The 20494-nt window shown below is 34.7% G+C and overlaps 1 protein-coding gene across 1 annotated transcript in view; it reads right to left on the bottom strand.

The window, feature by feature from the left end:
* Nucleotides 1-200: 200 nt before the first annotated feature.
* The window catches only part of LOC123307376, a 34090-nt gene continuing 13796 nt past the window's right edge, over nucleotides 201-20494 (bottom strand). The window contains exons 3-5 of the mRNA XM_044889658.1: nucleotides 15611-15715; nucleotides 4898-5023; nucleotides 201-427 (exon numbers count right to left, since the gene is read on the bottom strand). Coding sequence (XP_044745593.1) covers nucleotides 309-427; nucleotides 4898-5023; nucleotides 15611-15715 — 350 coding nt within the window. The 3' untranslated portion in view covers nucleotides 201-308. The remainder of the gene's footprint in view (nucleotides 428-4897; nucleotides 5024-15610; nucleotides 15716-20494) is intronic.

Raw genomic sequence — 20494 nt, 5'->3', positions numbered from 1 at the left:
TCCTGATTGAATTATAACGATAATCACGAATAACGTGAGCTGCCAAGCGGTAAACACTCCATACTGATAACCACCCGACAAGTCTAGGAGCAGCCTTACATTCTGTAGTACTTCCTAGGAATTGATGAATAAATTTATGAGACAGGTGTCCCATGAATTCTCCTGTACATTCATACGAAGATGTCAGTTCAGAACATATATAGAATATCGAACATTTATTCATTTATGTAACAATGAATTAACAAATAATTTAAAACATTTTAAGGTCAAATAATACTGTTAATTTTAATACGTACTAACAAAATACATCAAATAAGAATCTTTGGATAATAAATTAAAAATAATATATTCAAGAACATGAGGTGAAGCGAATGAAATCTAAATTCACTTCGAGTAGAGTTGTTCCTTTTCATCAGTTTTTGTTTCCCTGAAAAAATGAATAGTGATTAATCATTTTTTGAAGCTCTGCCTGAGTGAGTAAGAACATACATATATAGACATTTGTGATTATTGGTAAGAGATGCGTAAAAGAATAATATCTAATCGAATCAGCTATATTTCATTCTAATGAAATTCATGTAATTCAGTTTTTTTTATTTAGTTATAGATTCTCATCAAGCATTGGCCACATCAAATGTTGAGACTCTCACTGTGATTTATCCATATTACAAGATTCATGTGTTTGACGGTTCTTTGCGGTTGAAATTTTTGCCAGTCACCTTGAATTTTATGGATTCTTTTGTTATTTAATATTTAACTCAATGAAAGAAATTATTTTCGCACGTTGAAAGAAATTATTATGGAATCTGCTAGTATTAACTTTTCCTTTTCATTCATTATTATTTTGGGAACATGATTAGAGGTAAGAATTACGTTGAGCCACAGACAGTAGTGGCGCTTTCAGGAGTGATTTGGGGGGGGCGGCATATTTTTATAATTGAAATTCTGAGAGGTGTTTGTTGATATAAAATAGGTATATCTTCATAATTATAATATAAGCTATATGTTATGCTTATTCTTATTGGAAAAGGGAAATAAAATCATTTTTCGATATTCGAAAAAGTATATCTTCCAGAAAAAACATCGTAGATTTCTGAATGTGATACATATTCTGAAAAAGCAACTCTTTTAGTAATGAATCTCGAAATTTCAGCAACTTCGGTGCAAATGTTCGGTCTTGACGAATTTTTTACTGACCTCCTCTTTTTCGGAATTTTTCGAAGGAGCTCTTTCGACACGTAGATCGTAGAAACAAATGTGATAAATATTCCGGAAGAGCAACTCTTCTTGTAATAAATCTCCTTTCGGTCTTCACGAGTTTTCAACTGACCGCATCTTTTAGATAGCACATTTCTCCCAGAAAAATTATATTAGATCTGAATGTGATGAATATTCTGAAAGAGCAACTCTTCTTGAAATAAATCTCGAAATTTCATCGAACTTGGTGCAACTGTTCGGTCTTGACGAATTTTTAACTGACCCTCATCTTTTTCGGGATTTTTCGAAGGACAACTTTCGACACGTGTATCTCCCAGAAAAATCATCAAACACATCGTACACATCCAAATAGATGAATATTCCGATAAATTATAAATCTCGAAATTTCATCGAGCTCGTTGCAGTGGCGGCTCTAGGGGTGATGTTGGGGTGGGGGCATAATTTTATATTTGAAATTCTGTAAGGTGTTTCTTGATATAAAATGAATAGGTATATCTTTATAGTTGTAATAATCAATATACAGAGTGTTTCATGGTTCGTTGGCCATTGACCAATATGGAAATGCAGGTCATCCAGGCCTTTCAGAAAACTGGCTTGTTCTGTATCCTAAGGCTATTATTTTCGGAGATACGGGGTGATCCATGCATATTGACCTAAATTTGCGATATCCATAACTCTGGAATGCAAGGTCCAATTTCGATCAAAATTTATTATTATGGGTTGGTTCACTTCAGAATGCTCTTTCAAACAGTTCATAAAAAAATCAATATTTTCAGTGCAGTACTCAGAATATCATGATTTTTCTTTCAGGCTCCAAAATCTATATTTTTCACATCATTTACTGAAATTTCGTTATTGCCATGAAAAACTACATAATTTATTATAAGGAATTCAATTTTCACTTTGCATGGCACACTTATGTGACTTTATGACAAAGGGAAAAGGAACCGGACGAATTCATATTTTATGTCATTTTTTCGAAATGCGGTCCTGTTTTTATTTCTTCAGTGATAATATTTATTGTCATTCGCCGCGATTCTGAATTATTTTAAATTCTGTTCAATTCTTCTTCATTTGAAACCCTCAGCACATACTGAGTGTTCGTGAAAAAGTGTTTAAAAGTATGCAAAGTCGAGCTGTGAATTCTTTTGAAATTACATATTGAATTCAGATACAAACGATGTACACCTTCTTAGAAAATGTACTTCGTAAGTGTACTTGCTTCATACATAACTATTGAAATTTATTCTTCCGAAAAATTATAACCTTACTATTTTCTTCCATAAAACAACAATGAAGGAACCGGACGAATTTATGTTTTCATTCATTCATTTATTCGAAATGCGGTTCTGTTTTTATTCCTTAGTGATATTATTCATTGTCTTCGGTCGAGATTTTAAATTTTCTAAAATTCTGTTCAAGTCTTTTTCATTTTAAACCCTCAGTTCCCACTCAGTGTGCTTGAAAAAGTTTCAACTACTTCTGAAATCACGGGAGCATTTGCGGCAGTGGATAGAAGCCTGTGCAGAAGTGGAACAAAATCCAGATATGGTAGGAAGGGCAATAAATAATCTGATAGAAGAACTCCATTTCGAACGTCTCTTATCATAGTACCTACATTTTCATTGTTGAAGAATAAATTTTAATACTCATGTGTGTAATGAAGCAAATACACTTACGGATTACATTTTCCAAGATGGTTTACATAATTTGTATCTGAATTATATATATAATTTCAAAAGAATTCACGGCTCGACTTTGCATACTCTTAAACACTTTTTTACGAACACTCAGTATGTGCTGAGGGTTTAAAATGAAGAAGAAATTGAATAGAATTTAAAATAATTCAGAATCTCGGCAAAGGACAATAAATATTATCACTGAGGAAATAAAAACAGGACCGCATTTCGAAAAAATGACATAAAATATGAATTCGTCCGGTGCCTATTCCCTTGTGACCAGTGTGCCATGCAAAGTGAAAACTGAATTCCTTATAATGGGTTATGTTATGTTTCATGGCAATAACGAAATTTCTGTAAGGGATGTAAGAAATATAGATATTGGGGCTTGAATGAAAAATCGTGATATTCTGAGTACTGCCCTGAATATATTGATATTTCATGAACTGTTTGGAAGAGCTTTCTGAAATGAACAAACCCAAAAAATTTGATCGAAATCGGACCTCGCAGTCCAGAGTTATGGATATCGCAAATTTAGGTCAATATTCATGAATCACCCCGTATCTCCGAAACTAATAGCCTTAGGATACATAACAATCAAGTTTTCTGAAAGGCCTGGATGACCTGCATTCCCATTGGTCTATGGCCAACGACTCATGAAACACCCTGTATACTCCATTCACTTTAATTTTAGTACTCGGTTGGCCATGGAAATTTGACACATTTGTACTCTGTATAGTACGAAAATGTGGGGTTATGACGCTTGTCAAAACATTTTTGGGTTTTAAATCAACGCTATGTTGACCGTTCTACGTGAAAGTTTCTGTTATTACGTATTTTATCACAATGTCGAATCTCTTCGGAAAATATGTGACGAACATAATTGAAGTTTATAGGTACAAACTGATTGAAGGCATACCAAATTCAGTTATTTGCATGGAAAATACAAGAGATCAGTATAATATCAAGATATGCACTAGCTTGAGGAAAGTTAATGTTTGTTATCTTCTTTGGGTAAAGTTTGAATACGTTACATCAGTTGTAGATTTCAAAAATATTAACCCGGAAGATGAAATGCATATGATGCAGTGGTTGGGAATGGGTATCTCCCGAAAGAATTACCAGATAATTACAAGAATGTTAGATTCTTCAACAAAAATCATCTTGCATCAATGGAAGTAAAAGGAATTAAAGGAAGTTTCAAGATCAAGACTTCACCTTTGAAGAAAAATTTCACATGAATAAACAATTAACAGGACAACTGCCGCGTATTTGTGGCTGTTCATCTCAATACATTGATATAATAATAATAATTAGCTTTATATTGGTACCTTAAGACATTTACAATGTATAGGGCAAGTCAAATGAAAAATAGAAACATCAATTATTCTACGATGACATTCAATCCTGTAGTAAACCTTTCGCATTAATTCACTCAAACATAAAATTCTCAAATGCCACCACCTTTTTGGGTCTCTCAATAGAAGGAAATTGGATTTTAGAATATCAGGATATAACTATTTGAATGAGCGGACCTGAATTCTAAATAGCACTTCCTGAAACCCTGTCTCTTTTTTCAATCACTTTCGGTATTTTCGTAATAAAAATTGATATTAGTTGTGTCAACGGCGTTATGACATTAACGACATTTTATGAGTGCCAACCTTACTCCGTTCTAATTAAAAAAAACTTGAGAAAATTATTTCATGGCCAACCGACTGCTAAAATAAATGTGAATGGAGTATATATACAATTTTTTTGAAGGAAAACTACTTTGAAAATCATTTATAACTAAAGAGAGAAATAAAATCATTTTTCGTTATTCGAAAAAAATATTTCTCTCAAGTTATCAATAGGAACTACCCTTGGTCACAGAACATCAACCTTCAAAATTCCATAGCCTGCTTGACGATGAATTACTCGAACGCACGTTATCAACCTAGGCGATACTGACAAATACAAGTATATTTTACGTATATCAATATTTATCGAATACTTACACAATCTCAAAACATGTCTGTCACAGCAGCATAACTTCCTCCTATAATATTCTTCACAATCCGCTGCTATTGTTCTGCAGAGCGTCGTACCCGAATAACATGTATGTGGGATGAAAGGCAGCGATTCTAAATCAAAAACACATGATTATTCAAATTGCCTCCAGAATTCAGTTTGATATTATTATCTTATTCAACAAAAATATAAGATGGTTACAAACAAACAAATGGTCTACTCCACTATATATTTAAATTATGCACTATGCATTTCGGCAAGGTAACGAGCAGATTAACTTTGACTGTTCAACTTTTTTCAATTCTATACGAGGTGCCTGATTTTTGCTGAGTTTCATTGTTTTATTGTTTTTGTTTGTTCGTGGACTGTTCATTTTTGTAATTTTAGACAATATCGAAGAACGGGACGACATCTAGGTTTTCTTTCTTTAATGCGTGTGTTTTCGCATGTTCCCCTTTTTGTTGAAAAGTGTGATTGTGGATATGTTTAATTTGATTTTAATTGTTAAACATAGATGTCGTTATTAGTGTGTTTTCTTGATGATTTTGTTTATTTTTATTCCATTTTGCTCATATTACATCGTTGACGTCTTAACAACTGCATCGGTAGGTTATAATTTGTTCAATTTAAGATCTTTTCATTTGTTTGACAAATTGTTTGATTTTAGAGCACCTGATGATGGCAAGTTACCTTGCCGAAATGCATAGTGCATAATTTAAATATATAGTGGAGTAGACCATTTGTTTGTTTGTAACCATTATTAAAAACTCCACCGATGGACTATTACCAGATTTTAAAAAATATAAGAGGAAGACTTAGGTTGTTAGGCCTTTGCAACATTGTTTCAATAAAGTTAATTATTATATACTACAACTACAAAGAGTTACTGGGAGGAAACAGAATATAGATCTCTCAAAAGCTTAGTACTATTTAAATGTATTCAATTTTCCCATCGGAATGAGAATAAATTGTTCTTTTAACTTGTGTATCACTTACTTCTTATATTACGAGTTCATAGAATAAGTCGTGTAAACGCAGGAGGTGACAAATGGAATAACTTCTATAATATTTTTCCGCAGCAGTATGACTATATTTGAAGCATGCTATATTCGTAATTACCACGAAACTTAAACCACTGTTTTCCGTTCTTTAATGAACTACCTACCAAAAATGAAGAATAAAGGACTATTAAATTAATCTAATGATCTTCTATGCAGGTGAAGAAATATACAGGCTGTCCCACGAGGAACTTTACATACTCCTACCATATCATATAGGGTCAACCATGAGAATCACGAAATGGCTACTTGGAAATGTCTCCTATCTTTCCTTGCCAATATACAGGATGATTTATTCATTCTGACCGATATTTCATTCGACTATACCTATTTCTGGTTCTGTATATCAGAATTGATTGATTTTTCAAAATTTTCAACACTTTTTAGCATCTGTTGGATTATGTCTACCGAATATCATATTTCCAGTACCGTACTCGGAAAAATCAATTTTGACTGCTGATGTGAAAATGACCACCCTATAGGCCACTCTCTAATTTTTTTTACATTAATTCGAAATGCATAAACACAGAAATAGAATTCAATCATTCAGATTCTTGTCACACCTCTGAACGTGTTATAATGATCAAACAAATCTGAAGATACAGGAACATTATGGGAATTATTCATTGTTATTCTAACCAGAGTAGCTTGAATCCAAGAAATTTTTTCATGAAACATTTTATAATAATCGAGAAAACCAAAAATAAATGTTCGATATTTTTTCATTTACAATTTTATCATCATATTACATCTTGACAATAATGACGATAATTCATTGTATGTTGTCGATTCTTGATGTATGCATTCAAGAAAACTCAGTTAAAAACAATTTTATAAACAAAATTAATATTCAGTTCCTCGAAAAACACATAAATTAATAATTGTTTGAAAAAAGGTGAGTAAGCTCACAACATACTTTTGACTCACAGAGGATGCTCGAAGTGGAAATCACCAGTTTCCACACATTTTCTTATGGTCACACCATCATTGCGGATATCATTTGTGAAATGTATAATCCTATCTATTAATTGCTCCCTTGATTCAATATTTACATTAGAAACCATTTGTGTCAAATGTCCCCAAATGAAATAATCTATGGGGATCTGGAGATCGTGGGGGCCATTCAATATGACCACCACACTTCATGATCGCAAAATTTAATTGCTAAAATACGCATGATTATTGAGAATTTTACAAGTGAAACACTTAGGTTGAGTGTGGAGCTATGAAAATACGCAGATTAGTGACAAATTGATTTTCTCACTATCATAAATTCAAATTTTGAAATTTTATGAGAACATTCAAAGAATATGATCTCCCGAATCGATGAGATGAATGTTATAATTTTCGAATAATTCACTAATTTTTTAGATTCGTTCGATCATTATGAAACGTTCAGAAATTTGAATGATTGAATTCTATTTCTGTGATTATGCATTTCGAATTGATGTAAAAAAAAATTCAGAGAATGGAATATAGCTAGGGTGGTCATTTTCACATCAACAGTCAAAATCGAATTTTCTTAGTACGGCGCTGGAAATATGATAGTCCATAGTCGGTATACATAATACAAAAGATGCTAAAAAGTGTTGCAAATTATGAAAAAAAAACATTCAATTCTGAAATACAGTACCAGAAAAAATATAGTCGAATGAAATTTCGGTAAGAGTGAATTAAAAATGATGAATTGGCCATTTCGTGATGCTGATGTTACTGATGGTAGACCCTATATATGGCAGGAGTATGTAAAGTTCCCCGTGGGACAATGTTTATGTTACTGCTAAAGATAGGTGTGAACATAAACTTAAGATTAGCCGACTACACTCAGGTTTAGCTTTGGGTATTTGCTAATGTGAGTTTCTTCTATCTTTAGCCGGCTAATCTTAAGTGTAACCAACCACATCCCATCGGCTAAAATTGTAGAAGATAATAGAAGAGAAGAAAAGTATTGGCAAGGCTTGAGGGGAGCAAATTTTGGGCAATTAAAAAAATTTGAAGAAATAGTATAATAATATAATCAAACTATTAATGGAATGCATTTCTTGTATGAATTTTACATATTTTCAATAGAAGAGAAAAGCATTCTGTTAAGCCCGTTTGTAACAGCCGAGAATTCTCTACCAAATTTTGGTAAGAAAACGGCAGAGATTATTTTGTATGCAAGTGAACAGAGAATTCTACCGAAAGTGCGTATGTAACGGTAAAGAATTCACAGCGCATGATATCTCGAGTAAATTTTCTAGAGAATTCTCGGCTGTTGCAAACGGGCTTTAAGCAGTTGAGAAATTGAGAATGAACATATATTTGTTTCTACTGTGTCTCAACGTAATCTTATTAGCGAATCTAAAAATCTAAACGCCTCATGACAAAATGCGAGACGAACAAGCTCTTTTGAGCTTGAGTCTCATATCCGATAATTCAAAAGATATCACCCCTCCGCGTGTCCATCGAATATATTTTTAGCCATTCCGTTTTGGGTAATGTGCACATTAGGCCGGTCCCCGAATATAAACCTAAGTCATAGCCGGCTTATCTTAAGTTTATGCTCACACCTATCTTTAGCCGTAACATACAGGGTGATTCAAAACTCGAGGCTAAAAATTAAGGTACATATAGAGACTGATATTCTTGATTAAACGTAAAAAAAATTTTGGCCGATGAGGCTTCGTTTCCGAGTTTTTGGACATTAATGTTTCTGTATGCAATCAATTAAATTTCATACATTACAGTAGGCCTAGAAATAAATGAAATGAATCTCACCTGGTGACAAAAAACTTATTGTTTGCCAATTCAAAAATTGCTTTGCTGGTTTAGTCCTTCTTTTAAACATGCAGTTTTTTAACGAAGAATATGCAGATATTATTTTTGTGTGCGGTTTCTGTAGTGGCAGCTCATTAAAAGCTTGTAGGGAGTACAACATGAGATTTCCTAATACACGACAAAAATCTCGCCGGGTGTTTTCTGACGCTCATCGAAGGTGCTATGGCCAGCGAGATCACCGGATTTGAATCCTTTGGATTATTTTGTATGGGGACATTTGAAACAACAACTTTACGCAATGGAAATGATAAAGAACAATTAATGGAACGAATTATTAATGCAGTCGAATCCACGCAGAATTGGCAAAACATGCAATTAGTGTACAATTCCCTTTTTCGTTGCCAAGCATTGTATCGAAGCTAATGGTGGCATTTTTGAACATTTGATTTAAGTTTTTCTGTATTTTTATCAGCTATTAAAGTTTGAAATTGATGACATGCAGAAATTTTGAACACTTATACCTTTTAAACAAGGCAATATCCAAAAATTTATTTATCTTTTTTATCAAGAATAGCAACCTATATACGTTCCTCAATTTTTTGCCTCGAGTTCAGAATCACCCTGTAAACATCGGATCTGTTTGCAACTTTGAACAAAGATGCCAAGGACCTTTTTTTTAAATATTTTCTACGATTTATGACTTCCGGTGATAGATACCGAAAATGGATCAACTCGATTATTTCACATGAAGCACCCTGTAGACTATTGTATTCACCAATGTATTTTCAAATTCTACGTTCCATAAATATACAATCAAAAAATGCACCCCTTAAAATAAAAATTGACATAGATTATCTCGGCGTTTTCCGTTTTATATGGGTCATCCGGTATAAGAATTTTCTGAATTGAAAAATGAGCTCGAAGAATACTCATTGCTTCTCTTTAATTTGAATTCCATTCAATGAAATATCACTCTGCATAATCATGCAGAAACCTTCTTCCCATTTCGACTTAAATATTCTTCGAAATATTTGACTTAAAAGTTTCCTCAAAGCCAGAACGGTTACGATATTTCAGACAAAGATCACATTCTTCTCATGTAATGAGGATATTATTCTTCATTATTTTGGATACCTAATAAGGAATGACTCTTGGAACAAATACGAATCGATCAAAAAAATTTTCTAGAAGAATATTATAAAATTGGTAAAACATCTCAAATTCCTTTCCCTAAAATTTAGTACTTTCGTATCTTGAAATCACTGATAACTTTTTTTGAATGTAAAATAAGTATTTGTGATATTGCAATTCAAATAATTCCCTTGGCAAGTTATTGTAATTGTGAACTACCCAAAGTTATCCATTTCTAATGGTCAGATTTAATTGAAATGATTTTTCAAGTGAAAGATGCGTCAGTTTTTTTTCAAGAATCCGTTATAGATTGAAGTATTCGAATGAGAGGATTTTTAATATTCATCGAAGGAACTTTCCGAGTAAGAAGGAATTTGTATGCAACAGAGGAAACACAGATAGTGTAATTCAGATTACACTTCCTATTACTCACCGTAGGTAAACCACCTTCTGGAGTTTCACGACCTTTACTGAACCGCCTTCGATAAACCTAGCTGCAATATAATTGAAATTTCGAATCGAAGATATAGAACAAGTGGAAATCGCACAGATCTACATGTTATAGATACGTGACACGCTAGTTTGGAAATATTAAGGGAGATCGGCCACCGAATGCGAAGTTGAGCGAAGCTGAGAGTTTTCAATGCTAAATGATGAGCTACGTCACTCGATTCGTAGCTTGTCGATTATATTAGTACTGAAAATGCCCAGCTTCGGGCAACTTCGCATTCGGTGGCCGATCCATCTTATATTTCATGCTTTATTATTAACCACAGCGTATAGAAAACCGAATGAGATCTTTTCTCAAATTTTTTTTTCCTTATGAATGAGCGAGATCCATTTGGACCCAAAGGAAGCTACTTTTCAAAAGACTGACAATTTGAACGTGACGCAAGGTGACAGTGGTCCTTTGAAAATGCAAAAAAAATCGTTACTTGTAGATACTCGAGCGGGTCAGATTTTCATAAGGATGGTTAATCTCGGTTTTGCAGGTACTGCAAACAGTGTTGTCCCATTAATCTGACACTAATCAAGGGGGTTTTTCTTAATCTTACAGTTTAAAGATAATAAATAAGCATTTTTTTAAAATATCCCCCTTCCTGTGCCTCTAATCGTTTCTATATTCATTATGAAAGTTGCAGATAATAAAATTCTATACTACTTTTGGCTGAAGCAATTTTTCATACCCTTAACCGTTTTCGAGCTAGAGGGTGTTAAGTGCGAGGAGCTTAGCCACACATGGGAAAGGCCAAGGTCAATGTAAAAACCCGGTCGAATATACATTCATCGCCATATATATCAAAAACGATCAAACGTAGAAAAAATTGCTACGGACAAAATTTGTAGAAAATGTTATGTTAATGAATTCGAAAACAATTCGAAGCCCATGAGAGGAGAAAATTAAAAAGAACTGATTTTTGTGACCTTTAGGGCCAATTTTTATTGCTTCGGCTTGCTAAAACTGTCAGATTATATTATTTCCGTCATTCTTGAATCATTTACTTTGAATAAAAAAAAGCCACCGCGCTCGAGAATGTACAGGGTGGGCAAATTTCGATGTTTTAGCACTACAGCTTTTAAACCAGAGGAGATAGACAAAATCTGATACCCCATTCTCGTTCTCTTTTTCCGAGAAACTTACAATAGTAGTAGTGATTTTTGGCCACTTTCTTTTGTTTTCGAGTTATAAGCAAAAATTGGAAAAATGGCGATATCGAAATAAATTTATATCTCCGCTAATACTGATGATAGAGCTCTGAAATTGAAACATTATACAGGCACTTTTTTACGTAGAATCCAGTGGCGTGCTCGCCTTTTTTGCAGGATTTTTAATTACGAAGCTATGACCCAAAGTTATGTTTTTTTAAATGGGAACATTAGATTTCTGTGCAATTTTTTGAATGCTTAATTTTTACTGATTTCAAAAATATATAACATCATTTGGTTTGTGTCAATATAAATAATAGAAAATGGTCAAATCCACTTTTTCCCAATATTTCTATGGTTTCAACTTTTGACGAGCACAGAAAAATAGAGTTTCCTATAACAAAAGCAGTCTCCTTCCGGCAATGTCATTCTTTCTATGAATATTGGTAAAAAGTTACCAATATTCACAAAATTTGAATCAAGATATATTTCATAAATTTTCATAATAATGAAAGGACTTATAGAAGGAGACAGTGGTAATCATACGATGCTATATTTTTCTATGCTCATCAAGAGTTGAAACCATAGAAATATTGAGAAAAGAGGTTTTTGACCATTTTCTATTATTTATATTGATACAAACCATATGATGTTATATATTTTTGAAATCAGTAAAAATTGAGCTTTCAAAAAATTGCACAGAAAAGTAGTGCTCCCATTTAAAAAAAACATAACTTTGGGTCATAGCTTCGTAATTGAAATTCCTGCTAAAAAGGCGAGCACGCCACTAGATTCTACGTAAAAAAGTGCCTGTATAATGTTTCAATTTCAGAGGTCTATCATCAGTATTAGCAGAGATATAAATTAATTTCGATATCACCACTTTTCCAATTTTTGCTTATAACTCGAAAACAAAAGAAAGTGGCCAAAAATGACTACTACTATTGTTAGTTTCTCAGAAAAAGAGAACGAGAATGGGATATCAGATTTTGTGTATCTCCTCTGGTTTAAAAACTGTAGTGCTAAAACATCGAAATTTGCCTACCCTGTACATGTGTTTTTTTTTGCAAGTTTGGCACCCTCCTACACCTTTTCGTCAGGCTTAAATTGTCAGATTGAGAGAATTTATACTTTTCAGCATATAATTTGCCACATATATCTTAATCTGACACTCTCGAGTATGTACAATGATCCGTTTATTTACTATTTTTACAGACTGTCTTAGACAATTCCCCCTAGGGTCTTATTTTCTTAGGGGTCTTATTTTTGCTAAAGGTAATCTACAATGTCCAGGGTATATCCCCTTATACACTGCTCAAAAAAATTAACGAACTTTATGGAAATCTCAAATTTATTCTACAAATGAAGGTGTTCTCAATGATAATTATTTTTATCAGAATTATGCATGCATATGTTATCCACTTTCAATGGTTTTCTTCAATACAGATGTTTTTTCCCAGCAGAAATAAAATAAGATGATATTATCAGATCAATAGTTTTTCTTTCGTTTGATTTTCTACACTCGATCGCTATGCAACGCGAAACACGCAATTTGACCCAAGAGGAATGTGCCCAAGCGGTAGTTTTGCGAGAAGAAGGGTGGACATACACAAGAATTGCAGAAAGGTTTGGAGTTTCCCATACAAGTGTGTCCAGAATGTTGCAGCGATTCAGGGAGACAAGTATGAATGTCCGAACACCAGGAAAGGTAGACCACGGGTAACAACTGCCATTCAAGAACGTTACTTGAGAGTTTCTTCGTTGAGACAACGGTTTGCAACCGCTCGCCTCCTTCAAATTCAGCTCGAGCAAACTCATGAGGTCATTCATTCATTCATTTGCTATATCCCGTTGCCGGGAATGAATCTACAAAAAGACGAAAAAAGGGAAAAAAGAAAAAGGAAAAAAAAATGAATAAAAAGGAGGTGCGAATAGACTTATAATTTTTCACGGCTAATTGCGACTGTGTGCTCTCCTGTGACTGTAGAGACCCAACCGTGACCTACATATCCTACCACACTCCGGGCATGGATAGTCACCAACCAGATCTGGCCGCCGCTGTATCCTTCTCAAGTCTCCATTATAACTGTGTACCAAAGACCTCCACTGTGACCTGTCTAACGCTAGTGGTTCCCAGTTATGATTGGCGTTAACTGATTTTAGGGATTGAGGTGCAAATTAGCACTCAGACAATAAGAAATCGCCTCAGAGAATATGATTTTAGGCCTTGTGTCGCGGCAAGGGGCCCAGCTCTTATCCCAGCCCATCGAAGGGCGCGTTTGGATTTTGCGAGAGAGCATATCCATTGGGAAGAGGCCGATTGGGAAAGAGTTCTCTTCACAGATGAGTCTAGATTCTGCCTCTACCATTGTGATCGACGTTCCCTTGTATACAGACGTCTACATGAAAGATATGCTCAGTGCAATTTCCTGAATACTACTGGTTTCGGAGGAGGATCGATTATGGTATGGGGTGGAATATCTTTGACTGCTCGCACAGACCTCGTGGTCGTTGATAATGGAGCTATGGATGCTGATAAGTATATAAGGAATATTCTTGAAGAGCATGTATTGCCATTTGCCCCATACATTGGTGAAAATTTCATTTTTATGGACGATAATGCTAGACCCTATCGTGCGCGCATCGTTCAGGAGTACCTTGAAGAGGTTGAAGTCTCTCGAATGGAATGGCCAGCAAGAAGTCCAGATCTCAATCCGATTGAGCAGGTTTGGGACAACCTCAATAGAAGGCTGAGAAGTTCAGAAAATCATCCAGCTACTCTTAATGACTTAGGAATCCAACTCGGAGAAATCTGGGAAGGATTAGATCAGAACATTTTAAGATCACTCATTTTGAGTATGAACCGTCGTTGCCGAGCTGTAATTAACGCAAGGGGTGGAAAAACCAAGTATTTAATCACTTATCAGCATTTCAGTATTTTGAAAATTGTTTATTTACGTTCTTTCACATAAGATTCGGTGAAATCCTGAATTTTTCTTCCATTTAATGTTCTTGTTTCGTTCAAAACCTTCCCGAGAGAAGTTATAAAGTCAATGTAGAGTTAACTTTCATTAAAATTGAGATTTTCAGAATGTGCGTTAATTTTTTTGCGCAGTGTATTAATCTGTCACGCTCGAGTAAATTCCGAATTTCCCTCTTGGGTTCCCCAAGTATTAGGTGAACATTGACGACCGGCACTGAAAAAGTTTTCAAAGACCAGTCATTGTTTTGGAATCAGTGTCGACAAAGAGCAAGTTTATTGCAGTTTTGAAAAAATTTCATTGAAATTTCCTTTTTTCCACTGATGCGAGCTTATAAATTTAATAGTAACAAGGTGAGGAAGGTCATTCGACGCAGCATCTTATGCTCTTCAATTTTGAATACAGTGACAGTGACAGTGGGAGCGGAAAAAATTTAGAGGTTTTTCATGTTTTTTGACCTCAGCCGGTACTGCTAAGACGCAGCAAACTTCAGATTCGTATTCAGCAAGCCAAAAAATATATAATTCCGTTGAGAAACCTGCTAGTGGACTCATCCTACGAAACAGGCACTCTTGAACACCATTTGATCAAGCTAATTTCAGAACTTATTGCTGGAATTGTTTCAGATATGTGCCAATATGAAAATCCTGAGTTTTCCCCCTCGGCGGATTTGTGCATAAGAAGGGAAGGGGGAATTAAAATGTGCCCCTAAAGGCGCGTTTTCGCGGTTTTTCGATCATATCTCCTGTGGGACTGAAAACTTAAAGAAAAAGATTGAAATGAAAGAGGTAGAGCATTAAATTTTGCATTGAATCAGACCACACCCATATATTTTGGCAGCGTCGGCTCGTGACAGTATAAGATGGTGAGGCACATCAGAGAGAAAAATTATTATTATTTTTACATATTTAATTTCCGGACAAACTTCGTGTAGTGAACTCTCTGATCAGTTCCAAATTAATCTTCACCGATAAGTTTACATCAATAATTCAAATACATAATTGGAAAAAGTCGCTAGTCATATAATCCCTATATTATCAAACAAACTTTTTCCTCTAGTATTACACCCTGCTAAAGTAAAAAATAATTAAAAGGAATATCGATATATGTATCATTTTCTCACCAGAAAAACGTTTATCACAGCAACAATGGTCATTAATCAAATCGGATCCAGAACAATAACGAATTTCTTCATCAGTACAATTCTGGCAACCTGGAGAGGAGGCAACTGAAAAAAAAATTTCATTAGAAAAATATGCATATGTACGAGTAAATGTATTCTAGGACTCAATTGTGCGAGGACATGAATGTTTTAATTATTGCTTAGATTGAAGTAGAAATAGAGTTGAGTGTAAAACAAAAAATTTTAATACTTATGATGATTGGGTATGGAGACAGATCGCAAACTCAAATGGAAGTGTGCAATTTGTTTAAAGATAAATATCCAGAAAGACCTATAACGCGTTCAACAGTCAGTAAGATTGAAAAGAAATTTAGAGAAACTGGTACGGTTGAAAATGTATGCAAATCAGGTCGTCCCTCTACAAATGCTGATACAGCATTAGATGCACAGATTACAGAGTAGATTAGATGTTTTACTGATTTTTGAAGATGCGCACACTTCTCTGTGCATAGAGTTAGTCGCGATATCGGTGTTAGCAACACAACGGTACCCAAACTATTGACGTTTGAAAAATGGCATCCTTATAAAATCAAACTGGTACAGAACACTCAGTATATGTGCTGAGGGTTAAAAATGAAGAAGAATTGAACAGCATTTAAAATAATTCAGAATTAGAAAGGGCAATAAATATTATCACCGAAGGAATAAAAACAGGACCGAATTTCGAAAGAATGACATAAAATATTAATTCGTCTGGTTCATATTCCCCTCTGACAAGTGAGCCATGCAGAGTGAAAACTGAATTCCTTAGAATGGGTTATGCAGTTTTTCATGGCAATTACGAAATTTCTGTAAGGGATGTGAAAATATAGATATTGGGGCTTGAATGAAAAATCGTGATATTCTGAGTACTGCCCTGAATATATTGATATTTCATGAACTGTTTGGAAGAGCTTTCTGAAATGAACAAACCCATAAAATTTGATCGAAATCGGACATTGCATTCCAGAGTTATGGCTATCGCAAATTTGGGTCAATATTCAGGAATCACCCCGTACCTCCGAAATTAATAGCCTTAGGACACAAAACAAGATTTCTGAAAGGCCTGGATGACCTGCATTCACCATTGATCTATGGCTAACGACTCATGAAACACCCTGTAGACTCGACGGAGAACGTCATCGTTCGATCGGCTTCAACACTGAACAGTTTGGTTGTCTATGACAATGGGCCTGTTCCGATATTGCTGGTTTTACTGGCCAGTAATCGAATAACAATAGAACTCGAACGACTGGGCCAATAGGCATCTTCTCTGAAATACTGACAGTACTGTTCAGGAATATCGGAACAGACGGACTGAATTGAACACATGAAGCCGTCTCCAGTGTAGCCGCTAGAAAACGCTTCCCAAGGGACACTCGGGTTAAAGCGGCGATTTTGAAGTAGAGTCTTTCTCCTGACACGTCCTGTATCTCTAACTCTTCGTCTACAGCCTTCTGGATTCGATAGCAGACACGAATACACTATCGTATTTGGTCTTCTCTGTGACCTCGTGGCTATTTCTTTGAGGGAAAAACCAGCCTTGCGTAAGCCCACTATTCACTCCAGGCGTGATAAAAAAAAAGCAATTTTTTACCACAACATGTTATACGACCATTGAATGCGAATTGTGGCTATAAAACACAATTATCGCGTACTTGAATTTTTTGTGACAACAGACGATAACATAAAAACCACTCAGCAGATAAGGTTGAAAAACTGATCGTATTTTTCCTGCTTGAAGTGAATTCTTTCGAATGAATTCATTAATAGGTACTGGATGTTCTGTTTCATATATTTCGTAGAAACCACATCACAAAAATAAAACGTCGAAAAACATTATGTATCTCTCTAAACGCAAAATTTCGCAGATATTGGAGTTTAGAGTCACGAACCTGATCGGATCTGTATTTTTTGTTATATAGAAACCAGGGTCCCAAGCAGCGTTGGGAGTGTTCAATAGCTGAATGGGTGACTGTCCTGGTTATGAATCTGAGCAAGCGTGCAGAATCTCCTGTTTCCATTTCAGTCCTATTCATTTTTTGTGCAAAGGTTAATTTTTGATTTTGTGTTGTGTCTTCAGTTGAATAGAGGAAAACATCGAAGACACATTACCTAAATTTGATATATGTGCTTCTCATGATACAACTGAATAGATGAATAAGCTTGCTGATGTTGAAGAAGATTTTGGAAATATTGTTGCGAAGAATGGATGGGGAAAGTGAAATTCAATTGTTATAAAATTGTTGAGAGGAAAATTTCAAATTAGTTTCGAGCCTAGCAGTAAACAGAACATATTTCAAACTTCACTAATTGATGAAGGATGACATGGTGAGCGAAAAAATTGAAAGCCTGTCCTAATTCAGATATCTTGCAGCATTTTTTCGACATGAAAATAAATTTTGGGCGAGATCAATAAAATAAGCCCACTCACTCTTTTCGTAGAAACTTCAAGTATCGATTCTATTTCTGAATTGTAGTATAGTAAGCAATGAAAGCATCCACATAATTAACAGCTCGCTAATGATACATGTCATCTTAGACCCTATTCACAATTAACTGTTGTTATTCAATTTGAGTTGCTGAATGCTGCAGTTAGTCATCGCCTGATCAATTAAAATACTTGAGGAATTGATACAATATTCGATGTGAGCCAATTTTCTTTCTTGCATTTGGATTTAAGATTAATAGAGAGCCTTGCAATTTTGAGTATACCGCACGCTTAACTCATCAATTAGGGGCATCTCGGGCGGCTATTAAAAATCGAAAATACTATGTTGGTAATTAATAGTCCATTCAGGAAGATTTTGGGTTACGGAATTCAGGTTGATATTGTGAGATCCACTGAACGATTACATATAAGTCTATACACTGACCGAAAATTTTCAATATTGTATTGATTCATTATTACAGCTACATTCCATAACAGCATTGATCAGCTGGTAGGGAAATTATTCTCAAGTAGGTAAATAGTATCTGAATATTCAAAATTTATTTTCTCATTTATTTAATGTAGATACATACCTACTTATTTCTTGATTGGATGGAGTAATTGTGAAAAAATTGTATGCAAGTCTTGAATATATAAAACGATCGAAGGCGAGAAGACACCCAATCAAATGACTTAGGTTAACCATAGATCAAAAATGGTTGCTCAGAGAGATGTGTTTTTGATCCCTTAAGGTGAAGTAATACCTCAAGAATTCGAAAACGACATTCACTAGTTCCTAATTTACGCTTTCAATTTCTTAGGTGAAGCCTTGATTTTTTTAAATTGAAGTTGAAGAACGTCTTGATGTAACCCCGTCTGTTTTTTTTTCAATTTACTTGTTTTCTTATGAGAAAAAAATTGAACCTTAGTGTCAATGAAACTTGTTTTCACAATAATTTTTCGACGGTTTTTCGACATATTTCGATAAAAATAACGACGGGGTGACATCGGCGATTCAATTCTTTATACATACCTATGTTACAAGGATTTTCATAGCGATATATGCCAAAATCACGCTGTATTCAGGAATAACTGAAAATTATCGAATATTCCTAATATTACCTCTCACGTGATGATTTCTACTTTTCAACTGACTCAGTACGTAATTCAGGCTATTGCTCAAAGATGTGAAACATTTTCGTATTTGGGGTAGCATCTGTAAAGCCACCAATGTCGATCGTCTTGATCTCGAATCGTATATGTACTACTTCCCCTTAAGAATTTTCCGCCTAGTTTCCAAAATGAATTCATCATGTAAAATCTACTTCACAAACATTCAACACGTGTAATGGTAAAATAACTCATGTTTGTGAAAATCATATAATTAAGTTTTTAGTTCAATTTGTTGAAATTCTTTTTTTTTTCGAGCAATACCTAATTATTTTATGACAATATCGCAAGGAAAAGAGTTAATGTCACTTAGGACCATTTATTTTTGAGGTGATCTTTGTTTTACTGTTTTAGGAATTCATTTTTTTTTCGTTTAGAATGGAGTAGTTTCTACATAATGAACTGTTTTCGGAAACCAAAGGCGGTTCACTTCACTCATTCTTTGGAAACGACAACTAATGAGTAGGTAGATATAACCCATTTGAAGTCAGCCTTTGCATAAGGTAGAATAAATATATACAGGGAGTAACACGAATTCCGTTGTTAGAAATTATTCTGCCACTTTGGAGTTAAGTTTTGACCAGAGAGATGACACTCCTTGAAAATTCAACTTTCGTTTAAGGTAATTGGTAGCGATAGCCCCATATTTCATTATGAAAATTGATTCCTCATGAGATTGTGCGTTGTTTATTTATTTATTTATTTATTCATTCACTTTGAATGTTAAGTTTTCAAATTCGCGTCATAAAATTGTTTTTCAACCTGAAATAATTAAGTCACCTGGTCTAGACGGCCTTACAGCGGAGATATTCAAGCCCTGGATGAAGACATTGTCAATAGTTTAGTAACACTATTCCGATCTAGGAACAAGGAGAGTGACACAAGACTTCTGAGACCCTTTAGTTATCAACCTCTAAAAGAACAAAGGCGATACGTCAAATTGCAATAATTACAGGGGCATATCGTTGCTTAGTGTGGCCGGAAAAATTCTCTCGAAGATTATGGCTAATCGTCTGATTCCATTCATAGAAAAGCTATTACCTGAATCCCAGTGCGGCTTTCGACCCAATCGAGGTACGGTGGACCTAATTTTTACACAGCCACAGCTGCAAGAGATGGCCCGTGAACAACATATTCAAGGATCTATGCAGCCTACATCGATTTAAGTAAGGCCTTCGGCTAGGTGAATCGGAGAACGCTATGGAAAATCATGGGACGCCTAAAGATTATAGAGTAGGTTCCCT

The sequence above is a fragment of the Coccinella septempunctata genome, chromosome 2, assembly GCF_907165205.1.
Source record: "Coccinella septempunctata chromosome 2, icCocSept1.1, whole genome shotgun sequence".
Lineage (NCBI taxonomy): Eukaryota > Metazoa > Arthropoda > Insecta > Coleoptera > Coccinellidae > Coccinella > Coccinella septempunctata.
This window is presented reverse-complemented; position numbering and strand designations above follow the sequence as displayed.